The sequence below is a fragment of the Stenella coeruleoalba genome (assembly GCF_951394435.1).
Source record: "Stenella coeruleoalba genome assembly, chromosome: 10".
In the NCBI taxonomy this organism is placed as follows: Eukaryota; Metazoa; Chordata; class Mammalia; order Artiodactyla; family Delphinidae; genus Stenella; species Stenella coeruleoalba.
The window spans coordinates 22,251,084-22,276,455 of NC_137156.1; the positions used below are offsets into that span (position 1 = coordinate 22,251,084).

The window sequence follows — 25,372 nt, forward strand, 5'->3', positions numbered from 1 at the left end:
AGAAAAGAGTCCCGGGTGGGAAACGTATGCGGGAGTTGGAAGGGGAGGACTTTCACTCCTAGGGAAAATGTGGAAAGAAGAGCAAGCCGGAAGTGGTAGCGTGGCCGAGCGGTCTAAGGCGCTGGATTAAGGCTCCAGTCTCTTCGGGGGCGTGGGTTCGAATCCCACCGCTGCCAAGTGTGTATTTTTCTTAAAACTTCCTAGTGTTAGACGTCCTTTCTTCACGCCCAATGTGGACAGTTCTAACATACTACAAAGTCGGTCCCTATCTTCCCCTCTTTTGACTTCTGTTTACCCAGGGGCCATAGATAACTGCCCTAGAACAATGCTCAACCGAAAATAACCGCTCAAATAATCTATTTGTCTATTTCAGCAGCCAGTATATTCTAGGCCCTGCGGATGCAGGAATCAAGTAACACGAACAAAAAGTGCTTTTATGCATACAGTCTTTATTACAAACAAATGAATAGATGTCAGATTCCTGGGAAAGCCCTTGTAATTCAATACAAATCCTGCCAGTGCCTCCGAAGGAATAATTTATGTTCAAAATAATCACTGTTCTTCCTCCAGCCTCTCTGCAGCGCACTTTGTGTTTGGAACCCTAGTTATTCAGACGCGAGAAGAGGCTCTGGAAAGCGCCAGCACCTCGTCCCGCAGCTGCCGGACACATCGCACCAGCGCTAGGTGACTTCGCCCCTCTGGGCGGTTTCGAGTTCAGCTGCATCCAACACCTCTGTGGCTTGGGGTGGGCGCTCTCTTTGCTCTGAGCAGATCCTCGTGTCTCTTTCTCATCCTCCAGGACTTAGCTTGGAAATTGTTTCCGCCCTATCTCCCCCTCTCCCTCCTGCCAGCTCCAAGTTCCTTGCCTTCATGGAACTTACAGCGTAGTGGGGTTCATGTAATAGACGAGTTATTGCCCAAATATGGTTGAGTCTCTACCAAAAAAAAAAAGTTCTCTATGTGAGGACTTTGAATGAAGTTCCAGATTTAAGAGAATTTGTCAACCTAGTAGGTATCTCACAGCATATCATTGTGGTCAAAACTCCTTAATTACTGAGACTGGACAATTTTTCTGTGTTTGGTCATCATCGTTTTTCAGTTTTCTGTGAAATACTTCATGCTTTTTGCCTATTTTTGGGTTGTCTTTTGCTTATTGACTCATAGGAGTGTTTATATTAAGTTGAAACATGTTAAATTGCCACTATTCAACCTCTTTGGCAATTCATGGGATTCAACATAAAATATTTTAGATAATAATTTGCCAAGTATATTTGTTCCAAGTATCTTTTTCATTTCATGAGACAATTGTATTTTCACTTTCCTTATGGTGATTTTGAAAAAATAATTCTTCATTTTAATCTAGTTGAATTTATCAGAAAATTAAATTACTTTCCTTAAAATTAACCTTTTTTTGGTGTCTTGTTTGAGAAATATTTTCTTGACCTGAGGGCATACAAATATTTTCCAAAACTTACTTGTAAAAGACAAAATTTTACCTTTTACAGTCTTGGCTATTCTTGGCCAAGAATTACATATATTTTTTAATTAAACTTTTTATTTTATATTGGAGCATAGTTGATTAACAATCTTGTGGTGGTTTCTGGTGTACAGCAAAGTGATTCAGTTATACATTTTTCCATTTAGGTTGTTACATAATAATGAGCAGAGTTCCCTGTGCTACACAGTAGGTCCTTGTTGGTTATCCATTTTAAATATAGCAGTGTGTACATGTCAATCCCAAACTCCCTAACTATCCCTTTCCCCCACGCTTCCCGCCTTGGCCAAGAATTATATTGCATTTCAACATAAATTTTAGAATCAATTTGTCAATTACCATAAAAACCCACCCTTGGGATTTTTACTTAGGTTGCAATGAATGTATAGATCAATTTTGGGGAGAACTGACATCTTTATAACACTGAGTCTTCCAATCCATGAAGAAGTATAGTCTTAGACAAAAATAGCCAAGTCAGTCTTGAAAAATAATAACAAAGCAGTAGGACTTACCCTACAGATGTCAAGATACTTTAAAGCTATAGTAATTAAGCAGTTTTGCATTGGTGTAGGGCTAGACAATAGACCAATGGAACAAAGGCCAAGATGTCTAGACTCCACCCTCACCAACCCATCTTCAATATGATCATTGTCTTCCTATTGCTATGATCCTGACACCAGCTTTAAAAACTCTCCATTAACTCTCAATCCCATAGTAAGAAACCCTAAATTGAACTCCAGGAATCTTATGATATTTCCTGAACATTTAGAATGAACATTGTGAAAAGGCAATGAAGAAATTTCAGATATTTTACCTAGTGGAAAGAGAAGCTTTTGTCTTGAAATTTTTGAAGGACTACCTTGTGAGCAATGGGTTAATCTTACTCTGCAATTATCCCAGGGCATAGAACTACAGTCCATAGGTAGGAGCTAAGAAAGACACTTCTGTACATTTGTGGTTCTAATTCTGAAATCTGTATTTTATCACCCTTTTAAAAACTGAGTGAAATGGGCATTCTTTACTTCTTCTGTACAGGTAAAGTGAAAACAATCTCATGGTATCAATGTTCATGGTGAAATTTTTCTGTCTTTCCATTTAGAATTAATTAGGCTTAAAAAAGTGAGTTTTATCTGGTGATTTTTCTAAGAAATAACTAAATCAACAACTCTTGTTTTAGTAACTTCACAATTATAACTACAAGAATCTTAGGGTTTCAAGAAACACTAACATGTTTGATTATTCAACTATGCATCTGATCTTTGAATTCCTTCTACATTATGCCTGTCTACCAAACTTACAACTGTATAGCAGAGTCTATTCCACCTTAGGATCCCTTCTAAATGATTTTTTCCACAGGTAAAATATCTGAAACTCCTTCAATGTTTTTTTTCATGATGTTCATTTTAAGTGTCCAGGAAGTATCAAAAGATTCCTGGAGTTCAAGATAGTAATTTGGGATTTCTTACTGCAGGACTGAGAGTCAGTTGGGAGTTTTAAAAGCAGCTGTACACCTAAAACAGCCAAAATATTGTAAATCAGCTATACTTCAATAAAAATAAATAAAATTTTTTTAAAAAGCAGGTGTCAAGATCATAGGAATATTTTAGGGAGACAATGGTCATGTTGAAGATGGACTGGTGAGGATGAAGTCTAAAAGTCTTCTATTTGGGCTCAGTACAGAGGCTTCTCAACTTTCACAGAGGAATGTCAGGCTTGCCACCCCTTCCAGTTAACTGGTGTCTGAAGAACATGACTCCCTGATCAATAACACAAAACATCAACACTCCAGGACTGTCCAGAATTTAAACTGGAATTGAAATCTTGCCAGATTCTGTTAAAAGACTGACTGAAGAAGTGACTTGAAAGGATGCACTGGAGGGTTCTCATGATGGGCTAAGGACTTTGAGTCCAAAATCCAAATGAACCTCATGGCCTGTGGGTAAAAAAACATCCTGAACATGTGTATACATTTTCCAAAAGCATATACATGCTGTTGTAATTAACAAAACCTCAGATTTTCTAGGAGAACATGACAACATTTTGCCATCGAGCATTAAAGTAAAACTACCTGTAGTGTGTGTATGCATGGGGGAGAGAGTGTCGGTAAAATTTATTGATCATCAAATAAGGGGTCCTTGCAGTCAAAAAAGATTGGAAAAGCACTGCCAATTCTCCAGACATATCCTAAACTCTGCCCTTAAGTCACATTATATCATCCAAAAGCCACATATACAGAGTGTCATCCTCCACAGAGACAATTTTAGAGTTATATCCTAAATGTTTTCATCTTGGTTTTCTTCAAAAAAATATATAAGAAATGGCCATATAAAGGACGTGCTCTAATTTCCTGTAGAAACTGAACATAAGAAACAATGTTTAATCTGTCTTTTGTATAATAAGTCATGTAATTCCCTTTGGAATTTGTTACTAGAAAATTGTGTATCTTGGACTCCTTGTCCATATTAGATAATGTGTAACCATTTCCCAAGATGTTTTCTGTGAAACAAGAGTCCATGAAGGTGCTCCTCCAAACAGAATTCTTTCGTCCATCACTTTGGGAAAGCAATGCTTCTTACAGTTCCTTTGTTTAAGACTCAGACAGGACATTAGCATAGTATAAACCCTGAGAAGTCTTTAAGGGAATAAATACCCCCACCTAGCCAGCATTTCTCAAACTTATTATTTTTTAAAAACATTAGCTTGTAAAACACTTTTGACAAATGCTGGGGAACCCATTGCTCATCTCTTTGAACTAAATTTAATTCGCAATTATGGTCATTATGTTAATTAAGTTGACACACATTTGCATCCTCTTCTAGGATTTTCAACTTCTATTTTAACAGCCTTATTGCATGTGGGTATTTAATTTAATTCTGTCTGAAGTAAGGACCTGTAACATTTGCAAGAGAAAGGATAGATGTTAGACACTGAAAGACTTGAAAAGATAGATATAAATTTACTAATCTATTTGAAAGAGCATTTCATATATCATGCAAACAGATACAGCAAATATTTAAGAAATCAACATCTTGAAGACCTTTTAGTGTATTTATAACAAAGTGGGTCAGGCTTCATGCTTTTTCCATACGTACACTGCTGCTTCGGCAGTGTATACCTGACTTCTGCTTATCTGTAATTTTAAAATCTGCCCTTGCCCTGCCTCCGTTCCCCCACTGAATCTCAGCAATTCTGATCCGTTAAGGAGAAGTACCATTCAGGCTTTAAGTTAAAGCAAAACTTGCTAAAGATGATCAATGTTTATCAATTAAAAAAATGTTCTGTGCTGAACTGAGGTATAGCTTCATATCCGAGAGATGTGGTGCAGGATAATGGAAATTGCTCAGGTAAGTCTAAGCATTCGGTGGGCATTTGTTCAGAATTTACTAGTTAAGTGATCCACAGCAGGTTTCTTCATCTTTTTATGCCTCAATTTCCTCATCCCATAGGGATGTTGTATGGATTAAATGATTAAAAATTGTAAAGAATAATGCCTGGCATGTGTCAAGCACTAGTATTTAATATTACAGTACTATTATTGACAGACAAAGCCTTGGAAGTGAATGTGCTCACTGAAGAGACACTGAATAGGAAGGTCAAGGACAAAGGCTTGGTGGGGTCTCACAAGTAGGGGGTCAGGGAACCAGGAAGAACCAATACAGGAGACAAGAGGGACCAGTGTAAGAAGTAGAAGGAGAAATGAGAAAGTGTAAACACCAGAATCACTACCCTCAAGTGTTGGTTGTCAAAATATTGATGAATGAAAAAGTCTGAGAACAGGTTACCGGAGAGAGGGATTTCCCATTCTCATCAAGTTTGTGGGTTCCCCACACTCTATGTTTTCTTTTCTTATGTCCAGTAAGATTTGAGCTCACTCTGAAAGCTTTTCCACACTCCTCACATTCATAAGGTTTCTCCCCAGTATGAACTCGCTTGTGTCCAATCAGAGCTGAGCTCTGACGGAAAGACGTGCCACACTCACTGCAGGTATATGGCTTCTCACCAGTGTGGATTCTTCTGTGCTGCCTCAGGACTGAACTATGATGAAAGGCTTTTCCACACACCTCACATCTGTAAGGCTTCTCTCCAGTGTGGATTCTTTGATGATTGGTCAAGTTTGATTTCCCACTGAAAGCTCTACCACACTCTGAACATTTATACGGTTTCTCTCCAGTGTGGATTCTTTGATGGATGGTAAGGCAGTGCCGATCCTGAAAAGTTTTCCCACAATCCCCACATCGATAGGGCTTCTCCCCAGTGTGTTCTCGTTCATGAGCCCTGCGTTTACAGTTATGACGAAAGGCTTTCCCACACTCCTTACACTTGTAAGGCTTCTCTTCAGTGTGGATTCTTCTATGTTTGGTGAGCTCTGCCTTGCTGCTGAAGGCTTTTCCACACTGAGGGCACCCACAGTGTTTCTCCTGAGTGTGGATTCTTGTGTGTTTGCTTAGGTCTGAGCTTCGGCTGAAGGCCCTCCCACACTCACTGCACTCATAAGGTCGCTCCCCAGTGTGGATTCTTGTGTGTTTGATGAGGTCTGAACTCCCGCTGAAGGCCTTCCCGCACTCCTCACACTCATAGGGTTTCTCCCCAGTGTGGCTTCTGCCATGGATGATAAGGGAATGCTTAAACTGAAAGGCCTTCCCACAGCCACTGCACTCATAAGGCTTCTCCCCAGTGTGGATGATCTGATGCATCCTGAGATGGTTCCTGGTCTTGAAGGCCTTCCCACAGTCGCTGCACTGGTGAGGCTTCTCCCCACTGTGCATTTTTTTATGTCGGCAAAGAGCTGATCTACTGTTGAAGGCCTTCCCACACTGGCTACAGTTAAAGGGTTTCTCCCCTGTGTGGATTATCTGGTGCATAGAAAGCTGATTTTTCGTCCTGAATGCTTTCCCACACTCATTACACACATAGGGTTTCTGGCAAGAGTGAATTCGCTCATGGAGAATTAGGTCAGAATGCCAGATGAAGTTTTTGTCACACCTGGCACATTCATGGAGTTTCTTTTCTGTAAGAACCCTATATGGAATACATTTTGAGTTTTTTCTAAGTACCTTCTGGTTCTTTCCTTTCTTGAAGGTCACTTTCTCACAGCGTTCTTTCTCTTCTCTCAGTTTCTCCCTCATAGGTATTTCCCATTGATTCTCTAATTTGACATCTTGTACACAAACTTCTCCAACCTCTGGATCCTGGGAAACAACTTTTAGGAGACTTTTAAATTTCACCCAGCAGACTTCTCCATTTTCAAAAACTGCCTGTTCTGAACTTGCCTTCTCATTCTCAGGCCGTGTCTTGGCTGCTGATACTTAAACAAGAAAATTAAAATGTCAGATGTTCAGAGGAAAGGAAATAAGTGGGCTGGCAGAGGTGAAGCAATGGCTAAGCTGTTGGAAGAGTAACTGACTTTCCCATGCTTGAAAAATCACTAACATTATGGCAAGGTCAAAATAGGCTGAACTATTGTAAAGTACTAGGATATTTAAAACTGAGTAAACTTCACAAAAATCCTTCCAAATCTACTCATGCTCTAGAATCTCTTAGTTTAGTGAATGACAACTTCATACACCTAGTCACCTAAGATAGGAAACCGGAAATCATCTTCAACTTCTCATATGTACTCACTAACATTGTATAAATGTTAACCTGTGATGGGAGCTGCAAAGCAGGGGCTCAAGTGCCAGCGCAGCCTCCTTTTTAGGGGTCTGTCTGCTTTGCTTCTGAGAGTGGGCCCTGGAGAGCCATATTTCTGTGGTGTAACTCCACCCATCTGGGTAGGGCAGATTAGATCTGGGCAAGACCTGACCCAAACCAGGACAGATTCTCTCTTCATGAACTTTGGAATCATGATGTGAAAGCAGGTAAGGCCAGGCTCTGAAGAGAGCTAGAGCTTTAGCACTTAAATTTGAGAACCAGTGGTGGTGGGATGGTATGTCGTGTAGGGGAGGGAATGCTCTGCCATCGGGACTGAGAAGCAGAGAAGATCCATCTGCTAAGAAAGGAGAATGAAGCAGACCCACAGCGTAGCAGAGAAGACAGCTGGAGAGTGGGGCCTGATGGCATTCCAATCCCTTCTTGAGCCTCATGTATACCTGCCCTTAAGTTCCCTGACACACCCTGAATAATAAATTATTTTTCTTTTGGTTAAGCTAGCTGGAGTTACTTTTTACAGTTGGTAACCAGAGTCCAAATCAATTTCTTATTATCTCTTAACTCTATCCCGTCTCCTTTACTTCTACTGCCAGTGCATTCTCACCAGCTAACTTTAATAACCCTCAAATGTCCTTTAGTCTGCCTCCCCTCTAATCCAACCTCTACATCGCTTCTAGATTATTCCTTCTAAAAGTCAAATCTAATCACATCACTCCTTAGCTTTAAACACTTCAATGGCACTCCATAGTTAACCAGACAGAAAGGAAGTAAAGTGTAAAGTCAAGAGCCCCAGCTCACTGTCTGGGTTCAAATCTTAGTTCTGACACCTAATACCTGTGCAAACTTGGGAGGATGTTGTAACTTCTCTCAGTTGCTATATCTATAAAATGGGATCTAGACTATCCACAATAATTAAATGAGTCAATGTATGCAAAGCACTTCCAACACCAAAATAAGTACTTAATCAATCTTAGCTGTTATTATAAGAATAAAGTTAAAGGTCTGCAGTTTATCAAAAGCTCATTCAATTATGATCTTGCCCCTGTCTACTGCTCCTGTACTTTTCCCACTGGCTACTCCAAGTCCTTGGCTCTGGTCACACTGAACTATTCACAGTTCACATTCTTTTACTCCTCAATACTTTCCTACTTGTTATTCCCCTCTGCCCCTCTTTCAACTAAATGACTTCACTTATCCTACATAACTTAATTCAGTTGTCATTCCTTCTGCAGTCTTCTGGTCCCCAGGTCAGATTTAGGTGCTTCTCCTCTATGTTTGTATATACCAGGTACATATCCCTATCTACATATCCCAAGAACTCCCACCATACTGTCCTATATAATTATTTACTTACCTGCCTTCCCCACTAGAAAATAAGCTTCCGTAAGTCAGGGCTCGCCTATATCTTATCTGACTGCATATGATAGTTGCTCATATGTACCTGGCATATGATAGTTGCTCAATAAATGTTTTTTAGATGGAAAGAAGGGAGGAAGGAAGAGTAGGCATTGTGGACACAGCAGCTGGAGTTGGCCTAGAAACAAAGGACAAGTTTTTTTTTGAATGACAAATACAGAAAATAGCTTGAATGAAGAGCTGGTAATATTTCATGACTGACTAGATAAGAGGTTCAGGGAATGGAAAGACAAAGTAAGAAAGAGGTAGAACCAGATATAGAACTAGGGAGAGCTTAATGAAGAGACAGCCTTGGAGGGAGAGATGAATTTGACTTTAGATAGGTTGCTTTCCAGATGACAATGGATATTCAAATAAAAACCAGGAGTTAGAAACATGAGACTGCTGCCCAGGAAAGAGGTAAAGGTTAGCATTATCAATGTGGCAGGCATCTGCATCAGAGCTAAGAGCTGAAGCCATGAGAGAAACTAACTAACTTCACAATAAGAGAGAATAGAAAAGGCAAGGGTCAAAGTCTCAGGTCTCCAAATGGGGGAAGTTCCTAAAAAGAAAAAAGAAAACAACTGGAGGCAGAAAGGCAATGCTCTCTGAGCACTGGAGTAAATGATACACAGAGGGGAGATAAATTGTCTGAGCCTTTTTGGAGGACTAAATTGCAAAAAGCCTGTATTAGATAGGTTGCAAACAGCCAATTGGATAATGACAGAATAATTATCCAAACAGTTTGTCTTCTCTGACTTAAGATTTCCTAAATAGATTTCCTTCTGGGCCCTTCAGGATGGATGACCCACCACTAAGAACATTCTATAACCATTCTGTCACACGGAACACAAAAGGGGACTGACAGCTTCTCTGGCACTCACCTGGGTGGGGGCAGCTCAGGAACTCCCTGTCCTGTCCATCCTGAACACAGAGCTCTGCCTCTTGCTCCAGATGGGAGATCAAAGGAGGTTTGGGAAATGGAAATCCTGGTTGTAGAGAAGGAAGAAGACAGTGTGTAGAGCAACAGAGAACTGTGCTAACGCTTACCTTGACCCCGCTGTTTGCACATGGAAACAGGAAAGAAATGTCCATTTGGGTAGAGAAAAGGGTTTATTCAGGGGTCTGGTAACATGTAAATGAACAGGTCTAGGAAATTTCTCAGAAAAGTCAATACTCAGAAGGGCAAAGAAGGAGATTCTGGGAAATAGTCAGTTGGTTGTATTTTCCCTGTTCTTTTTAGGAGGATGGGAGTCTGTAGAGGGAGGTTAATCTGTTTTCAGTCGCTAGGAAGGAGCTCATGACTAAGAGCTGAATACAGAGCACTTAATGGAAAATGAGAGGACTGAGGAGGCGAGAATCCAGGGAGAACAGACGTTAAGTGTCTCCTTTTCACCCAGGGAGAGTTTCATTGCAAAGAATCAGAAAACAACTAGGTTAGCCAGAAAATTATCTTGCTATGTAACAGGGGCAACTCAAAACTAATTTGGGGGAAGATAGTGATGATATGGAATGAGAGCTCTGATTTTCAATATGAGACCCCACACACATCAATAAATAAAGCAATTAAAAGAAAAAGGAAGGGAGAAAGTACTAAGCCAAGTACAGGGAAAGTCCTTACCAAGTGATACCACGTTTCCATAATTTTCCAACATCACATCTTTATAGAGGTGCCTTTGAGCATGGGTCAGACACTGCCACTCCTCATTACTGAAATTCACAGCTACATCCTCAAATGTCACTGCCTCCTGAAACAATATGTCCCTGCTGTCCTGGAGAAAACTCCATAGTTCCCTCAGGAAACAGAGGCAGAAGAAAGGAATTTGTAGGGAGGTTTACAGAAGTGAAAGGCTGTTACTGTTTCGTGTATATTTGGGGATGAGGTGAAAGGTAGCATCAGCTTTCAATAGCAAAAAATAACGAAAGAGGAAACAATCCACAAATGGTTTGTCACCCAACAAAGTATCCCTTATGAGAGGGAGCACGTGGACTTGGGAGGTGCATAGCCAGGGAAGGCAGTGAAAATAAGGCCACATTTAGGAGGCAGTGATATATTTCCAGGAGGGAAGGAAGGGGTCTTAGCTCACTTGAGACTGGCTCATCAGTATGATTTTTGCTCCTGGCAGGCTTCCTTGGCTTCCATCTTCGGCAAAGGCAGGACAATGAGGAGATGGCAGAGCTGAGAGAAGAGAAATAAGCCAAGAGTCAATTCAGCACAGTGTTGAAACCTTCTGCTTTCATCCTCTCCTCCCCAAATGTAGAAGTTTCCGAAGCTCTAACCTAGGGATTAAGTCTACTGCATTACAGTATCCTCCTTCTCCATTATTCCTCTAGTCTCAGCTTCCAGTTTGGGGTATCAGGCCCTGGCCAGCAGTCAAGCCGACTGTAAGTGCCTTCTTCTTCTCTCTCACCTACTACACCTTTTTCTCTGGTCTCTCTTCAACCTAGAATACCTTACACCCTCCCCAAATGGCCCAAATCACTGACTCCCAGCTTATACGATAACCTGGCTTCCTATATTAGAACGTTGAAGTCATTTTGTCCAAAACGACTTGGGGTGGAGGTGGAGGGAAACGAATGAAGGAGAGGAATGGATCAGAAATATCCAGGGATAGGCCCAAAGCTTTTTTCTTTAGGTAACTTAATAGCTGGTCAAACTCAAGTTAGTTTACTAGAAAAAATTTTTCCCTTGTTCTTCTTAGAGAAAATCACTTACCCCCTTTGATTCTGAGTCTCTTTCCTGTTAATTCCCTAGTATTAAGTGATTCCGCTTCCCCCCAACTGCCCTCCCAGCATAGCAGAGCACACACAGCTTTTAAAATGCAAAAGAAACTTTCTCAGAGTGTACACGTGACTAGGTATAATTCATATGGATTGGGCAAGAAGTACAGTTTCACATTACTGATTAATGGGGCCCTGTTTTATTCCTTGCAATCCAGCTCAGCCTCTCTGTAGCTTCAGTGTTTATGGTGGTTTATCTTTCTTGATAGTCATCAACATATTCCCAAGTCCAAGACCATTCCTTTCTGGTCTGAAATCATCTACTGGTAAGTCTCTAGGATAACCCTTTGGCCTCAGGACCCCAAAACTATCATTTCAATTTTACCAAAACCTCAATTTAGGAGTAAACTGGCTTCTTTCCACAGAAATAGGCCAAGAAGACTTTTCTTTGGTCTAGGCCACCCTTAGCTTTTGATCAAGAACAGGCCTGTGTTCAATCATTGTGGGTTCCACACAGTTTTCTCACTATCTCCTCTGAAAGCCTGTTACTTTATAACTCTTTGTCTCAAAAAGTTCCCAAACCACCTGGAAGGCACAGAGCTCACAGCAGATACATGTTTTGCTCTCAAATGTTCCATAACAGTTCTTTTCCTTATAACATCAATAAACTTAAACCTCCTAATTGGGTTTTTTTCAATCAACATTTTATAATGAACATTTTCAAATATACAGAAAAGTTGAAAGAATTGTAGAGGAAACATCCATATACTCATCACTTACATTCTACAATTAACATTTTGCAATATTTGCTTTATCACATATCTGTCCATCTAACTATCCGTGTCTCTGTCCATAAATTCATTTTATATTTTGTTGCATTTCAAAGTAAGTTGAAGACATCAGCATACTTCACCCCTAACACTTTATGATACATCTCATTAACTAGAGTTCAATATTTGTTTACATTCCTGCTTCTGAAGTAAAATTTACATACAGTAAAATGTATAAGTCTTAAATTTTCGACAAAGCACACCCTAACCCAAACTCTCCTCCATATACATCCAATTGGATTTTTACCATACCTTCTTCATAAATTAGGAAAGTTTTGTTACCTTGTCATGGCTTTTTTTCCCCTAAGTGTTCATCACATTAAAAACTGTTTTTAATTGTGGTAAAAAACATATAATATGAAATTTACCATTTTAACCATTTTTAAGTGTACAGCTCAATAGTGTTAAAAATATTCACAATGTTGCATAATAGATCTCCAGAACTTTTTCATCTTGCGAAACTGAAACTCTATACCCATTAAACAACAACTCCTTATTTTTCCCTCTCCCGAGCCCCTGGTAACCACTTCAGTGATTTTTTTTTCCTAGCCTCGCTGAGGCTTGTGGGATCCTAGTTCCCCAAGCAAACCTGGCCACGGCAGCAAAAGTTCTAACCACTGGACCGCCAGGGAATTCCCCCTACTGTAGTGATTCTTAAACTTTATTTTTTAGCCTCAGAATTTGAAAGGTCAGTTTCTGCCCTCAAGTTAAAAATGAACTTGGGGGAATTCCCTAGCAGGAATTCACATGTGGGAGAGAGTGAAAGCTCTGGTCTCTTCCATTTCTGAGGACACTAATCTCATCACTGGGTCCCCACCCTTATGACTTCATCTAAACATGATTACTTCTCAAAGGCCTCACCTCTAAATATCATCACATTGCGGGGTGGGTTAGAGCTTCAACATACGAATTTTGAGGGGACACAAACATTCAGCCCATAACAAAACTATTTGTTAAAGCAGTGTATAGATATTATCCAGGGCGAGATTAACTCATTTACATTTTATGTTAAGTAACTGTAAACTTTATGGCCCTGAAAATCACCTATAGGAAGAGAATTCAAGATCTTTTGAGAAAAAGAGGACTTGGATACTCAGGTCAGATGTGAACCATAAAATTATATATATTTTAAAAAATGAAATAAAATGAACAACGAAGTTAAGCAATATTCATTATTTTCTACCTCTCCTAAATTTGTGATAAATATGTCCTATATTATTAATTTTCATTTATGATTACCTATACAGTGGAAATTTCAAGATTTCTCTTCTGGAAGTTCCAATAATATGCTTAGAAATTCATTTTATGTATTTTTTCTTTGCAGGTAATACATACTAAAAGCCTATTTTTGGGGTGTCCAGGGGCCTAGTCCTCTAAAAGTCTGTGCCTTTCAGAGTCTAATTTTATGACTCCAGAATTGTTAAATACCATCAGCCACTTCTATACAAATCTTATCCACTTTTCTCTTCATATATGCCACCAAAGAGCATTTTTAAAGCCCAGCCCCACATTTCCCCATCTTCCTTTATTCTTCTCAAAGCTTCATGACAATACCTTTTCTCCTTCTTTTGCCATGGCTTTATCTTCTATTTCTCAGGTATACCTATACTTAATTTAAAAATCTCAGGGTTAACACAGGTACAGAAATAAAATTACCTACACTCAAATTTTACATGTTGGTAAAATTGTGGTTGGGAGGAGTTACTGTATTATACCACAAGTTTTATACGTGCAAATATTCAGGTACACATATGTAAGCTACTTATCATACATAAAGTTGTACATATAATAAGTGAATGAATACATTCAATATCTTTCATAAATTGCTTTGAAGAATCTTTTTTTATGAATCTTTATTTTTTTCCAAATTTGGTTTAAGATGAGGGTAGAAACCTAATAATTTAGTTCCTCTCAATACCGAGCCAAGCCTAGTATAGAAATAACAGATTTCCTATAAATACTCAATAATGAGCATATTTCCAGGTCCCAGGAAGCATCTCCCACTTAGTCTGTGTCCCTGCCCCATTTTCAGCTGCCATAACTCCTGTCACAATACCCTGTGTGCATTACCTCTTTCCTGCAGGAGCTTGGTATCACGGATACAGAGCTGGTTTGATGGTCCTGGAGTCTCATCTGATACCACCACCTATTGCAAGGAAAAGAATACATTTGGAGAGGTTATGGAGGGATGGAAAATGTAGGGGAAGCTGCAACCAACTATGAAGTTCTGTTCATGGAAATCAACTCCCAGAACTACCAAGAGGGGTGAGAAAATCAGGGACTCAGTCCCTGATATACCTTATGAAAAACAGAAATGGCATCCAATTGTTCTATAATGTAAAATGATCACCAGGCCATCCAGGAAAAAAAGTATTTTGAAGGAGAACACTTCCACAAGGTCAATCCAGGCCCACCACACTCCCACTGCTTTCCTCCTTTCTTGGGCTCAGTTCTTCCTCTTTGTGATATACTGCAGACACTCCTCTTTTTACCTGCTGCATCTTTTTATCCAGCTTTCTTTTCCAGTCTTCTAACACTGTCCCGGTTTCTTCTCTGCTGGTTGGATCCAGCTCCCAAAGTCAATCGTGGCTTTGCCTGGACCAGTTTGAAGTGGCTCCAGTGGATACCAGCCTCCTTTCAGGGATTTAAGCCTTGGTGGTGCCAGCCAAAGGGCCTCTCCTGACCCACAGGGCAGCTGCTTTTTGGCTTGATGTGTCAAATACTGCCCTGGATTTGGGGTTCATCAGCAGTACTAAGCTAGTGGTAATCCCATACCTTATTTTCCTGCATATTCGATGAAGGGAGGAGAAAAGAGAGGAATGTGACCAAAGCAAAAAGAAGGAATCACTGAGAATCTGAGGTATCTATGGGAGATGAGGGAGCAGGGGAAGATAAACCGAAAATGATAATATATCCAGAATACAACCTCCACTGCCACTATCTTGTCCCAAGCCACCATTGTCTGCATTGCCCTGCAGTATTACGTTAGCCGTCCAGCTGGTCTCCTGCTTCTATCCTCAATACAACAGAGTAGGCCATTTAAAACTTAAGCTGGATTATTTCATCTCTCTGCTTAAAACCCCTCAATGGGTCCATCTTACTCAAAATAAAGAGTAACATAAAAGGCCCTAAAGAATGTGCCTTTTGAATCTCTCTTGTTCATTCAAAATAAAAGCTTAAGTCCTTACAATGGCATACAAGTCTATAGGGTGTGCTATTACCTCTCCTACTATTCTTCCCCTCATTCAACCCTCTTCAGTCACACAGACCTTTCTCTTCCTTTTTAGGCACATTTCCATTTTAGGGCCTTTGTACTGGCTGTCCCCTCCACCTCAAGCTACCCTCACGATGAATAATCTTGCTTCCTTCAACTGTTTTCTTGTACATAATACTCCCAAGGAAACCTACTCTAGGTCCCCTATTTAAAATTACAGCCTACCCCCTCCTTCAAATCCTGACATGCCTTACCTTCCTATATAGCACTTTATCACTTTCCAACATGGTGCATAAGTTAACTTATATTCTTTCTATTGTTTATTGTAGATCTCCCCTTCACTAAAATGTAGGCTCCCAGGCTTTTGAGGGCAGGGATTTTGTCTATTTTGTTCACTGCTGTATTCCCAACTTCTAAAACAGTGCCTGCACCAGTAGGCGCTCAGCTAGAAATTGGCTGAATGAATGAATGTACGAGTGGATGCTGGGGAGGAAAATAAATGAAAAAAAAAAAAGGGTAAGAGGCTGCTGAGAGCCAAGAAGAGCGGGAGGGAGTTAGGAATGCAGGAGGAAAAGGCCCTTGTTTGGCAGGAACCCGCGGCGGTCCCCAGCTCCCGGCGGACCGGGCTCCAAAGCCCCGCCCCGTCCCTGCCAGCCGTCCCGGGCCCCAGGGAAGGGGTGTATTTAAGTGAACCAGGTGGTGGTGCCAGGGTCCGCCCAGCCGCACCTCGGCGGGTTCGGAGACACCAGTGGCAGCCTGGGAGCCCCTCGGCTAAAGTCCCGTCCCACGCTGGCTGAAGACACAGACCTTCCTGCCGACATTCTCCTCTAAAAATGAGAAAATAGAGAAACCTGTCCTAGCTCCACTTCCTAGTCCTTCAATAATCATTTCCGGTGACTTTCTAGGAAACCTCAACTCGCTGGTCGAGGAATTTCCCTAGAAAGCCTCCGCAGACTCCGAACGTGTTATTTCCTGTTCTTCAGAATGCATCTCTTAAAACAGAACCACAATGTCATTATCCCACCTAACAAAATTAAAATAATTCCTGGGTACCATCTAATACTGAGTCCATATTAAAATCTCCCAAATATATAAAATACGCTGGGTTTTTGAATCAAGATCTAAAGTCTACATACTTTATTTGGTTATTTCTCTTAATCCTCTTTAAATTTAGATCTAGAATAGCTCCTCCATCTTTCACTTTTCCCCGCATTGAGTAAATTGGGTCAATTGTCCTGAATGTTCCACATGCTGGCTTTCTCTGTTTGCATCCTCATTTAATTTGTTTCTCTAGCCTTGTATTTGTTAACTAGATGTTAGCTCTAAAGGTTTAGAGTTTGGTTTACCTTTATGGGTAAGCATTCTTACGTGGTGCTACGTACTTCTTTTTGCTTTATATCAGGAGGCATATAATGTCATTATTTCACTCTTTGTGATGCTAAGATTGATCAATGAATCAGCACTTGCTAGTTGGATCCCTCCATGTAAAGCTCCTCATCAACCTTTTATCTGGTGGTTTCATCCACTGATGATCTTTGCCTGAATCAACCATTTTATTGCAGAACTGGGATTTTCTAATTCAATATTTTTTTCACATTTGTGAGTTGGAATTTCTTTTTTTTTGTTTTATTTTTTTTTTTTTGCGGTACGCGGGCCTCTCACTGTTGTGGTCTCTCCCGTTGCGGAGCACAGGCTCCGGACGCGCAGGCTCAGTGGCCATGGCTCACGGGCCCAGCCGCTCCGCGGCATGTGGGATCTTCCCGGACCGGGGCACGAACCCGTGTCCCCTGCATCGGCAGGTGGACTCTCAACCACTGCGCCACCAGGGAAGCCCGGAATTTCTTTTTAAACAAGGATTTTATCTCATTAACCTATCAATTCAGGGTTATTTGGTTATCCTGAAATGTAAGTTTAAACAGGAAAGACAAAATAAATGTTTACTTTTCTATTTAATTGCTAATTTTCAGGGTAAAAAGTTGTGCCCTAGGTGCCAAGGCCACTGACACATTAGCCATTCTTCAAAATGGCCATCAATGAGCACTGTCTTCGAGTATTCATACTCTTGTGTATCTCCTTCCTACATTTTACCAGTGTTGGTTTGTGTGACCAATTGAGTATGGCAGAAATGATGTTATGTTACTTCTAATATTAGGTAATAAAAGAAACTGTGGCACCCCAGTGTTCACTGAAGCACTGTTTACAATAGCCAGGGCATGGAAGCAACCCAAATGTCCATCAACAGAAGAGTGCATAAAGAAGATGTGGTACATATATACGATGGAATATTACTCAACCATAAAAAAGAACGAAATTGTGCCATTTGCAGAGACGTGGATGGAACTAGAGACTGTCATACAGAGTGAAGTAAGTCAGAAAAACAGATATCATATATTAATGCATATATGTGGAATCTAGAAAAATGGTACAGATGAACCTATGTGCAAAGCAGAAATAGAGACACAGACGTATGGACATCAAGGGGGGAAAGGAGGGGTGGGATGAATTGGGAGATTGGGATTGACATATCTACACTATTGATACTATGTATAAACTAGATAACTAATGACAACCTACTGTACAGCACAGGGAACTCTACTCAATGCTCTGTGGTGACCTAAATGGGAAGGAAATCCAAAAAAGAGGGGATATATGTATATACACAGCTGATACAGCAGAAACACACACAACATTGTAAAGCAACTGTACCCCAATAAAAAAAAAAGAAGAAGAAAAAGAAACTGTGGCTTCTATCTTGGTCTCTCTTTTTTTCCCTTTCTCTCAGATCACTCACTCTAGGGGAAGCCAGCTGCCAGGTTGAAAAGTGAGACCCAGGTGGTGAGGAACTAAAGCCTCCTGCCAACAGCCATATGAGTGAGTCTAGAAGTGGATCCGTCAGCTCCCTGTCAAGCCTTCAGTTGACTGCAGCCTGGGTCAACATCTTGGCTGCAACCTTAAGACAGAACTAGAACCAACCCCTAAACTGCTCTCAGATTCCTGACCTGTAGAGACTGTGAGAAAATAAATATTCAATATTTGATTCTAAATTTGGGGGTAATTTGTTATGCAGCAATTGGTAACTAATATTTTTTGTTGTTTCCTCTTTCTGAGCATCATTAACTCATGGATTTTTAAAGAACATTCAAGGAATCTTAATCAATTGCACTTTTTTTGTTTCTTTTTCTTCTTGATGTTCAAATGATTCCATCTTTGGCCAGTGGGAGTCCCTTTATTTTATTTCCTGTGCCCTTTTCATCTAACTCTAAGAGTCTTTGATGGTTTTCTTGCCTTCTGGCAGCACAAGATATTTCAGGCTCATTTTGTATATTTCCTGCTCCAGACCTGGAATCAGCCATTTCTCCAAGGAGTCCTGGTTCCTTTCATAGGGAAGAGTGATTGCATAGCTTTGTGACTGGTCATAACTTCTTTTAAAGCTTATCAAAATGAAATAAAATTAATTATGGGATTGAATACAGGCTAAACCACTTGGTACCTGTGTGCATAAGAACCTAAGCAAGGTATACATCGTGCCCCAGTTTCCCCAACTGTAAAATAGGTCCAGGGTGAATACCTAATTTTCGGAGTCGTTATGAGGATTAAATGAGACAATATACAGAAATCATTTAACACATCACCTGGCATCAAATTTCATCATTAAAATAATAGAACTGCAAGTCTGAAAGATACCGCAGTGATGACCAAGTACAATTTGTTCATTTCACACTTGAGAAACCTGAGGGCCAAGAGATTAAAATTTTGTCTAAAACTACAAAGGAGGATAAGATTAGAAGAGAAACTAATGACTCCAGAGTCTTGGATCTCACACTTGGGCTATTTTGATAAAAAGCAGTCCCTCCAGCCTGATCAGGGCTTTTATTTATTCAAAAACAAAAGAGGTTAGAAAGTACTAGGCACATTAGTTATAAAATGGTATTATGGAAAGTTCATCAATCTTATGTTCTGAAGACCTGATTCCTGGCTCTGCCACTCACTAGCTTGATATTTTGGTCAAGTCATTTAACTCCTTTGCATCTCAATTGCTGCATCTGTAAAACAGTAACAATAAATCCTTTAATCTCAGCTCAGTGTGAGAGTGAAAGTACAATATACGGTTTATGAAAGTGCCTGGCTCATAATAATTGCTAAATAATGATCATTATATAAAAAAAATTCCTTCAATCCTCCAATTTAATACAAATGTATTCTTCTCCTCTAAAGGAAATTGGGTTTTGATTAGACTGATCCCTAAGTCCCTAATTCTGAAACTGAATTCAGTGAATACTGCACAAAGGCACTGAGCAAGAGGCTGCAGGAAAGATGCTATGCATGGTCACCCACTCTTCAGACTGTAGTCTTTCTTCCTGATATCAATCTACTTAACAGTACTAGCGTCCAGTACACATATACTCACAGGGTATATTTATGAGAGATTTTGGTATAACCTTTGCTGATTTGAAGATACTTTACTTCCACAGCAGATCCTTAGTATATGACTTTAATAATCTAGTCCAATTGAGATATAATTTATTTACATTTTTCTTGGTTAACCCCAATCTCATAAAACCTCATAAATAATCTCCTAAAATAATTAATGCTGGAATTTTGCCAGGGATCCATGTCAAGCTTTTCAGCCTAATTCCACAGTTCATCTTTTTTCAGTTTTTGAAAATTTGGATATTTGCCAGTCTTAGGCATGAGTCACACTCCTTAAAAATGGCCTCCAGGGGCCCTGTGGCTAATCTGCCTGAAATTCAGGATCCTTCAAGCAATTTTATCTGGGTACGAAGACTTGCACTCATTTAAGGCAAGTAGTTACTCTTTTACTATCTCCTTGTATGTCCTGAAATTTAATTTCCTCATATTAATGTTTGTCCTACCATTCCCAATTTGAAGGTCATGATCCTTGATGGAGAAACAGAAGCCTGATTGGTGTTGAGTAATTCTATGGCCCCTCTGCTGTCTGTTGAAATTACCAAATTCATTTCCAGGGGCTTTTTAAAAAAAATAACAAATATTTCAGGCATACAAAACAATAATAAAAAAAACATTTAACATCTGTCTTAAGATATAAATATTACAGATATAATTATATCCCCTTGTCTACTCCTCTCCAATTCCTCTCCTCTTCCTTCTCAGGTTAACTACTATCTTGATATTGATGTTATTATTCTGATGCATGTTTATATATTTTTAGTACATATGTGGGTAGCCATAAACATTTTATAGTATAATTTACGTTTCCCTAATTTTATACAAATAGTTTCACTCTGTACATATTTAAGTTTGAAAGGCTTGATTTAGGTTCAATATTTTTGGCAAGAATGCTTCATAGAGGTTATTAGGTACTTTGTACATACTCAACTTCATGGTTTTGAGATATATCCTTAATGAAAAATGTATCCTTAGCTCATTCATCTTATCTGTCACAGGTATTTTTCATTTTCCTTCCAACAGTCTTGTTCATTATTCTGATTATTTTTTCAGTTCAACTCAGAACTTTAGCAAGTATTTGTTTTTTGTCTTTGAGTTTATGGATTTCATTTTGTTTATATTGGCTGTCTTTCTGAAATAATTTTCTTGGAGTTTCCCCTTCTAAAAAGGTTATGTCCCATAATTTTATGCTAGCCAGTTCATATTCTAGTGTAGGAAAGAATAATCTAAAAAGTATTTGCCACTTCCTCAAATTTTTAAATATATCTTTTGTGCTTATCTTAATTACTTAAGTAACTTAATTACTTCAAGTTTCTACTGCTAATCATTATACTGAAATATAACATACTGAAAATATATTATAGAAAAATATAATACTTTAGAAATATAATATTTTGGAAAATACAGCATACATTACTTATAATGCATGCTTGTGGGTTTTCATAATCCCCAAATTATAAGATATTTAAATGTATGTGACACATAGTTCTCTTTTAAATAAATCTACTGATCAGAGGCAAATACTGATATTAGTCAATGATGCTTTGCAGCAATATTTTTTCAGAATCGTTTCAATTCATTCATTTAACAAGAATTTCTTCAGCAACTGTTATAAGAGCTTGGGATACAGGAATGAACAAAACAGTTAAAGATCTCTGCGTGGTGGAGCTTACGTTCACGTAATTCTGATTAACTCGTGCTTCCATTTTCTGTCGTTGTTTTCCCTCTTCACACGCTGAAGAAGATCAATTTCATATTCAAGCTCATCTGTTCTCCATGTGGCAACAGGTCCAAACTAGCAAGCAGGGACCGGAACCGTCCAGCTTCTCAGGGTTTGTAGTGCTGGACCAAAGAGAAGAGTCCTCCGGGGGTCCTAGAAGGGCGAGCCGCGCGTTACCATGGAGACCGCGGAATAGAAAGGCTCTGTCTGCACTTTGGAGTTCAGCCCTTCGTCTCTGAGGTGCGGGTGGGGTTTTTTGGACCTCACCTGAGGAGGCCTTTGCGCTCCTTCGGCCCCACCGCGGAGAAGGCAGAACCCGCAAGGTCGGCGGAGAAGGTGAGGTTGCGGGGCAGGTCTGTGAGGCCCTGCCCGGGGTTCTGGCGGGAGCCCCTCGCTGGCCTTCTGGGGAGGGGCGGGGCCTGCGGTCGGAGGTGGGATTGGATGGGTTGGGACGTAGGAGGGCCCGCCTGCTGGAGCATATTTTATCTTTACCTCTTCTAATCTGTTTTTCTCTCCTTCTCCTCCTTCTTTAGGCCATCCTTTAATATTACAATTAAAGTTTTTTTATTTGGCAAACTGGTGAATATAGCGCTAATTCTGGGTCAGGGCTTGTCCTAAGTGTAGTATACATATTGATATTCATTCGTTTAATTCTCAAACAACCCAATGAGGTAGGTACTATCACTACCCCACTTTTTAGATAGGCAACTTGAAGCCTAGATATGCTAAAAGCTTACCCACAGTCGCGTAGCTGGTAAGGTGAGAAGAGGAAACCCAAACGATATGGTGCTTTTAGGCTTTTCTCACGAATTCTGAAACTCTCATCAGAGCTTTAACTTCCTTCCTCTTTGCCAGTTTCTTTCCCCGTCGGGCTGCTTGGTTCTTTTGTGATTTTTGTTGATGTGGTACTACTCCCATTCATGACTTTCCCTCCCTCTCTCTCTCTTTTTTTCCTGCCCTTTTCTTTCAGGCCAGTAACCTAAAATGCAGAGTGGAGCCACTGAACTTCACTGGTACCTAAAGCCATACTGCCAATGGACAAAAAAATGCAGAGCAGCTCCTGCCCGTTGGCTCAAAATGTCAGTCACTGGGAGAAGGCAGTTACTTCTGTTGGGTGTTCCCAGGCGTTTGGCCCCCTTGAGGAGACCTGTCCTGAGCAGCAGGCCCTGGAAGTCCTACCTGGAGAGAGATGGGACTAGATGTGGGTACGTGATTCACCTAGCAGAGAGAAGGTCACAGTAGTGATAGGAGATGAAGAGCGAGATCTGGATGGAGAAGAATGGGTAAGAGGAGGCAGTGTTTCTACTGTCGAGGGAAGAGAAACAGTGAATGATGTGGTTTTCTTAAGGGCTAAAGAAAATGTGTCTAAGTGCCTCAATTGAGTTTCTTCCTTAACCTCTTTGTTATTGACTGTATTGGTAGTCTTCAAAGTTGCATGCTTTTGTAGGAAAGACTGTGCATTTCCTCTGTCTTTTTCTAAAATGGAACGAGAATTGGATTTTCCCTTTCTCTGTAGTCCAGAGAGATTGCTCTGTCATATCTTTCCTAGGATTTTAATTTTAACATGTAAATAATCCCTTTTGCTTTTCCCTTTGATGACATTCCTACATCTAGGTTCCATCCAGTGCCCAGGAAGGGCAGAGCTTGTCATGTGAGATTTTGGCATCAGCTTTCGATTCACCAGTTATTCAACATTGGCCCGTAGTCATCCAGCCTGAAAACGTCATCCCTTTTTCTTGGGTCCTGCAAAAGAGAGGTGGGGAGCTAGCAGTCATCCTGCTTATAAGGTGAGTTCTGGTGGAAAAGGAGCCAGAGCATATCTTTGAAATTATGGTACCAAGAACTGATTTTTAGTTGTTATACATACGAATATTAAAAAAAATAGAACTAAGTGAACATTGTGCTGTATTATACCTGATATATCTATGGGAGGAGAGGCCAGCCCTCAGTATTATAGGGCCAGCTTTCCTTCTCAGCCCCTTGTACATCTGGAGCAGATGCTAAACAATTCATTCATTTATTTATTCATGCATTTAATTCATGCATTCATTCATACAACATTTGTTGAATATATTTTTAGTGCCAGATAATTATTCTGGGCAGTAGAGATATAAAGTTGAAGGACGTTTGGCTCCTGCCCTCAAGGTACTTCAGTCTGGTTGGGGAAACAGACTAGGACATCTGTGATAACAGTCCAGTGTGATGAATACTGTGATAGAAGCAGGTACAGGGTGTTGTGAGAGTAGGGTCAGAGATAAAATGGGAATAAAATATTTGGCTTTATGTTTGAGTAAATGTATAGGGTACAGAAGAGAAAAGGGTTTGAGAAGCATTGTGCTAGAATGTGAGCTTTATGAAGCGAGGGACTGTAGTTATCCCCAGAACACAGTGACATATGATTCATGTTTAATAAATATCTGTTGTATGATCACTGAAAAAACCCAGGTGTATACCAGTCTCTTATTTTAGGTGTCACCGCTTGTCTACAGTCTATAGATAGCATCACTGCAGTAATATACAGTGGACTATTGAACAACACAGGTTTGAAATATGTGGGTCCACTTACATGCAGAGTTTCTTCAATTGTTGCATACTACATGATCTGCGGGAGGATGTAGGACTGCGAATATGGAGGGAGGACTGTAAAGTTACGTGTAGAATTTCTTTTTTTTTTATGGCTGAGTAGTTTTCCGCTGTTTATATGTACCACATCTTCTTTAGCCATTCATCTGTTGATGGACATTTAGGTTGTTTCCATGTCTTGGCTATTGTAAATAGTGCTGCTATGAACATGGGGTGCATGTATCTTTTTGATTATAGTTTTGTCCAGATATGTGCCCAGGAGTGGAATTGTTGGATCACATGGTAATTCAGTTTTTCTTTAGTTTTCTCAGGAACCTCCATACTGTTTTCCACCAGCAGTGTAGGAGGATTCCCTTTTCTCCACACCCTCTCCAGCATTAGTTATTTATAGACTGTTTAATGATGGCCATTCTGACTGGTGTGAGGTGGTACCTCATTGTAGTTAGGAGGAGACACCACCTACAATGAAATTCAGTTAGCTGTGTCCAGTGTCATCTTCCTGGTCATGCCACTCGCCCTCATTCTTATCTCTTATGGTGCCATTGCCTGGGCAGTGCTGAGGATTAACTCTGCCATAGCATGGAGAAAGGCTTTGGGGACCTGCTCCTCCCATCTCACTGTGGTCACCATCTTCTACAGTTTAGTCATTTCCATTTACCTCCAGCCCCAAAATCCCTATGCCCAGAAGAGGGGCAAGTTCTTTGGTCTCTTCTATTCAGTGGGCACTCCTTCACTTAACCCTCTCATATACACCCTGAGGAACAAGAAGGTAAAGAGAGCACTCAGTAGGCTGCTGGGGAAGGACGAAGACTCCAGGGAGAGCTGAGCGAGAACTGCTTGATGTGCGTGAAAAGTGAGAGCAACTTCTTCATGGTTTTGTCAGGAAGTCTGTGTTCCCCGCACCTCTGCTCTCCTCACATCCGTCATGTCACAGAAATGGATGACAGCCACGTGTGTGTGCATGCATGCAAGTGTGAGTGTGAGTGTGTGTGCGTGACAGAGAGAGAGACACAGAGACACAGAGATTGAAAATGTGCTAAGGGGAAGTACTTATCTCTGTATGAAACATATGAATCAAATTTAATATTTTCTCTATTTTGTATTTCATACATTTCACCTCCATGGTGATCTCCCCAATTTTATCATTTCCATTTCCAACTCACCTCCTTGTCACATCATCACAATTTCTTTACCTCCACTTCTCATTTCTACCATAGTTTCTTTACTTCTCCCTCGGGTTTTTTTTCCACTTCCTTAAGTGTCTGTTTTGCATTGTTGTTCTATTTTATGCCCCAAATGACAGCAAGGAAGGGGGGAAGTTGAAGTCCAGGGGTTCA

The 25,372-nt window shown here is 40.3% G+C and overlaps 1 protein-coding gene and 1 long non-coding RNA gene across 9 annotated transcripts; one reads left to right on the forward strand and one right to left on the reverse strand.

The window, feature by feature from the left end:
* Positions 1 to 448: 448 nt before the first annotated feature.
* Positions 449 to 21,856, reverse strand: ZNF311 (zinc finger protein 311). 8 transcript variants are annotated; one of them, XM_079933348.1, is made up of 7 exons: positions 15,559 to 16,308; positions 14,583 to 14,874; positions 14,161 to 14,236; positions 10,627 to 10,718; positions 10,161 to 10,287; positions 9,424 to 9,528; positions 449 to 6,800 (listed from the first exon to the last, which is right to left on the reverse strand). In XM_079933348.1, exons 2-7 carry the CDS (start codon positions 14,589 to 14,591, stop codon positions 5,224 to 5,226), a joined length of 1,986 nt encoding a protein of 661 aa, XP_079789474.1. In that variant the 5' UTR covers positions 14,592 to 14,874; positions 15,559 to 16,308; the 3' UTR covers positions 449 to 5,223. The 8 variants fall into 8 exon arrangements, with proteins under 8 accessions (XP_079789474.1, XP_079789477.1, XP_079789472.1 ...); XM_079933351.1 differs by lacking the exons at positions 14,583 to 14,874; positions 15,559 to 16,308 and adding an exon at positions 21,720 to 21,856; XM_079933346.1 differs by lacking the exons at positions 14,583 to 14,874; positions 15,559 to 16,308 and adding an exon at positions 21,406 to 21,856.
* LOC307192472 lies at positions 21,650 to 23,317 on the forward strand. The gene is made up of 3 exons (XR_013830075.1): positions 21,650 to 21,788; positions 22,423 to 22,735; positions 23,067 to 23,317. It is a non-coding gene; the product is annotated as an uncharacterized lncRNA (long non-coding RNA).
* Positions 23,318 to 25,372: the final 2,055 nt, after the last annotated feature.

Bases quoted from the DNA above. Each gene is read 5' to 3' on its own strand.
- ZNF311 (XM_079933346.1), bottom strand. From the start codon at position 21,438: ATGGAAGCACGAGTTAATCAGAATTACGTGAAC. The intron at 10,719-14,160 runs GTAATGCACACA...CTCTTCTCTCAG, and splicing joins CAAGCTCCTGCAGGAAAGAG to CTCTGCCATCTCCTCATTGT. The intron at 6,801-9,423 runs GTGAGTGCCAGA...TTCTTGTTTAAG, and splicing joins CCTGAGCTGCCCCCACCCAG to TATCAGCAGCCAAGACACGG.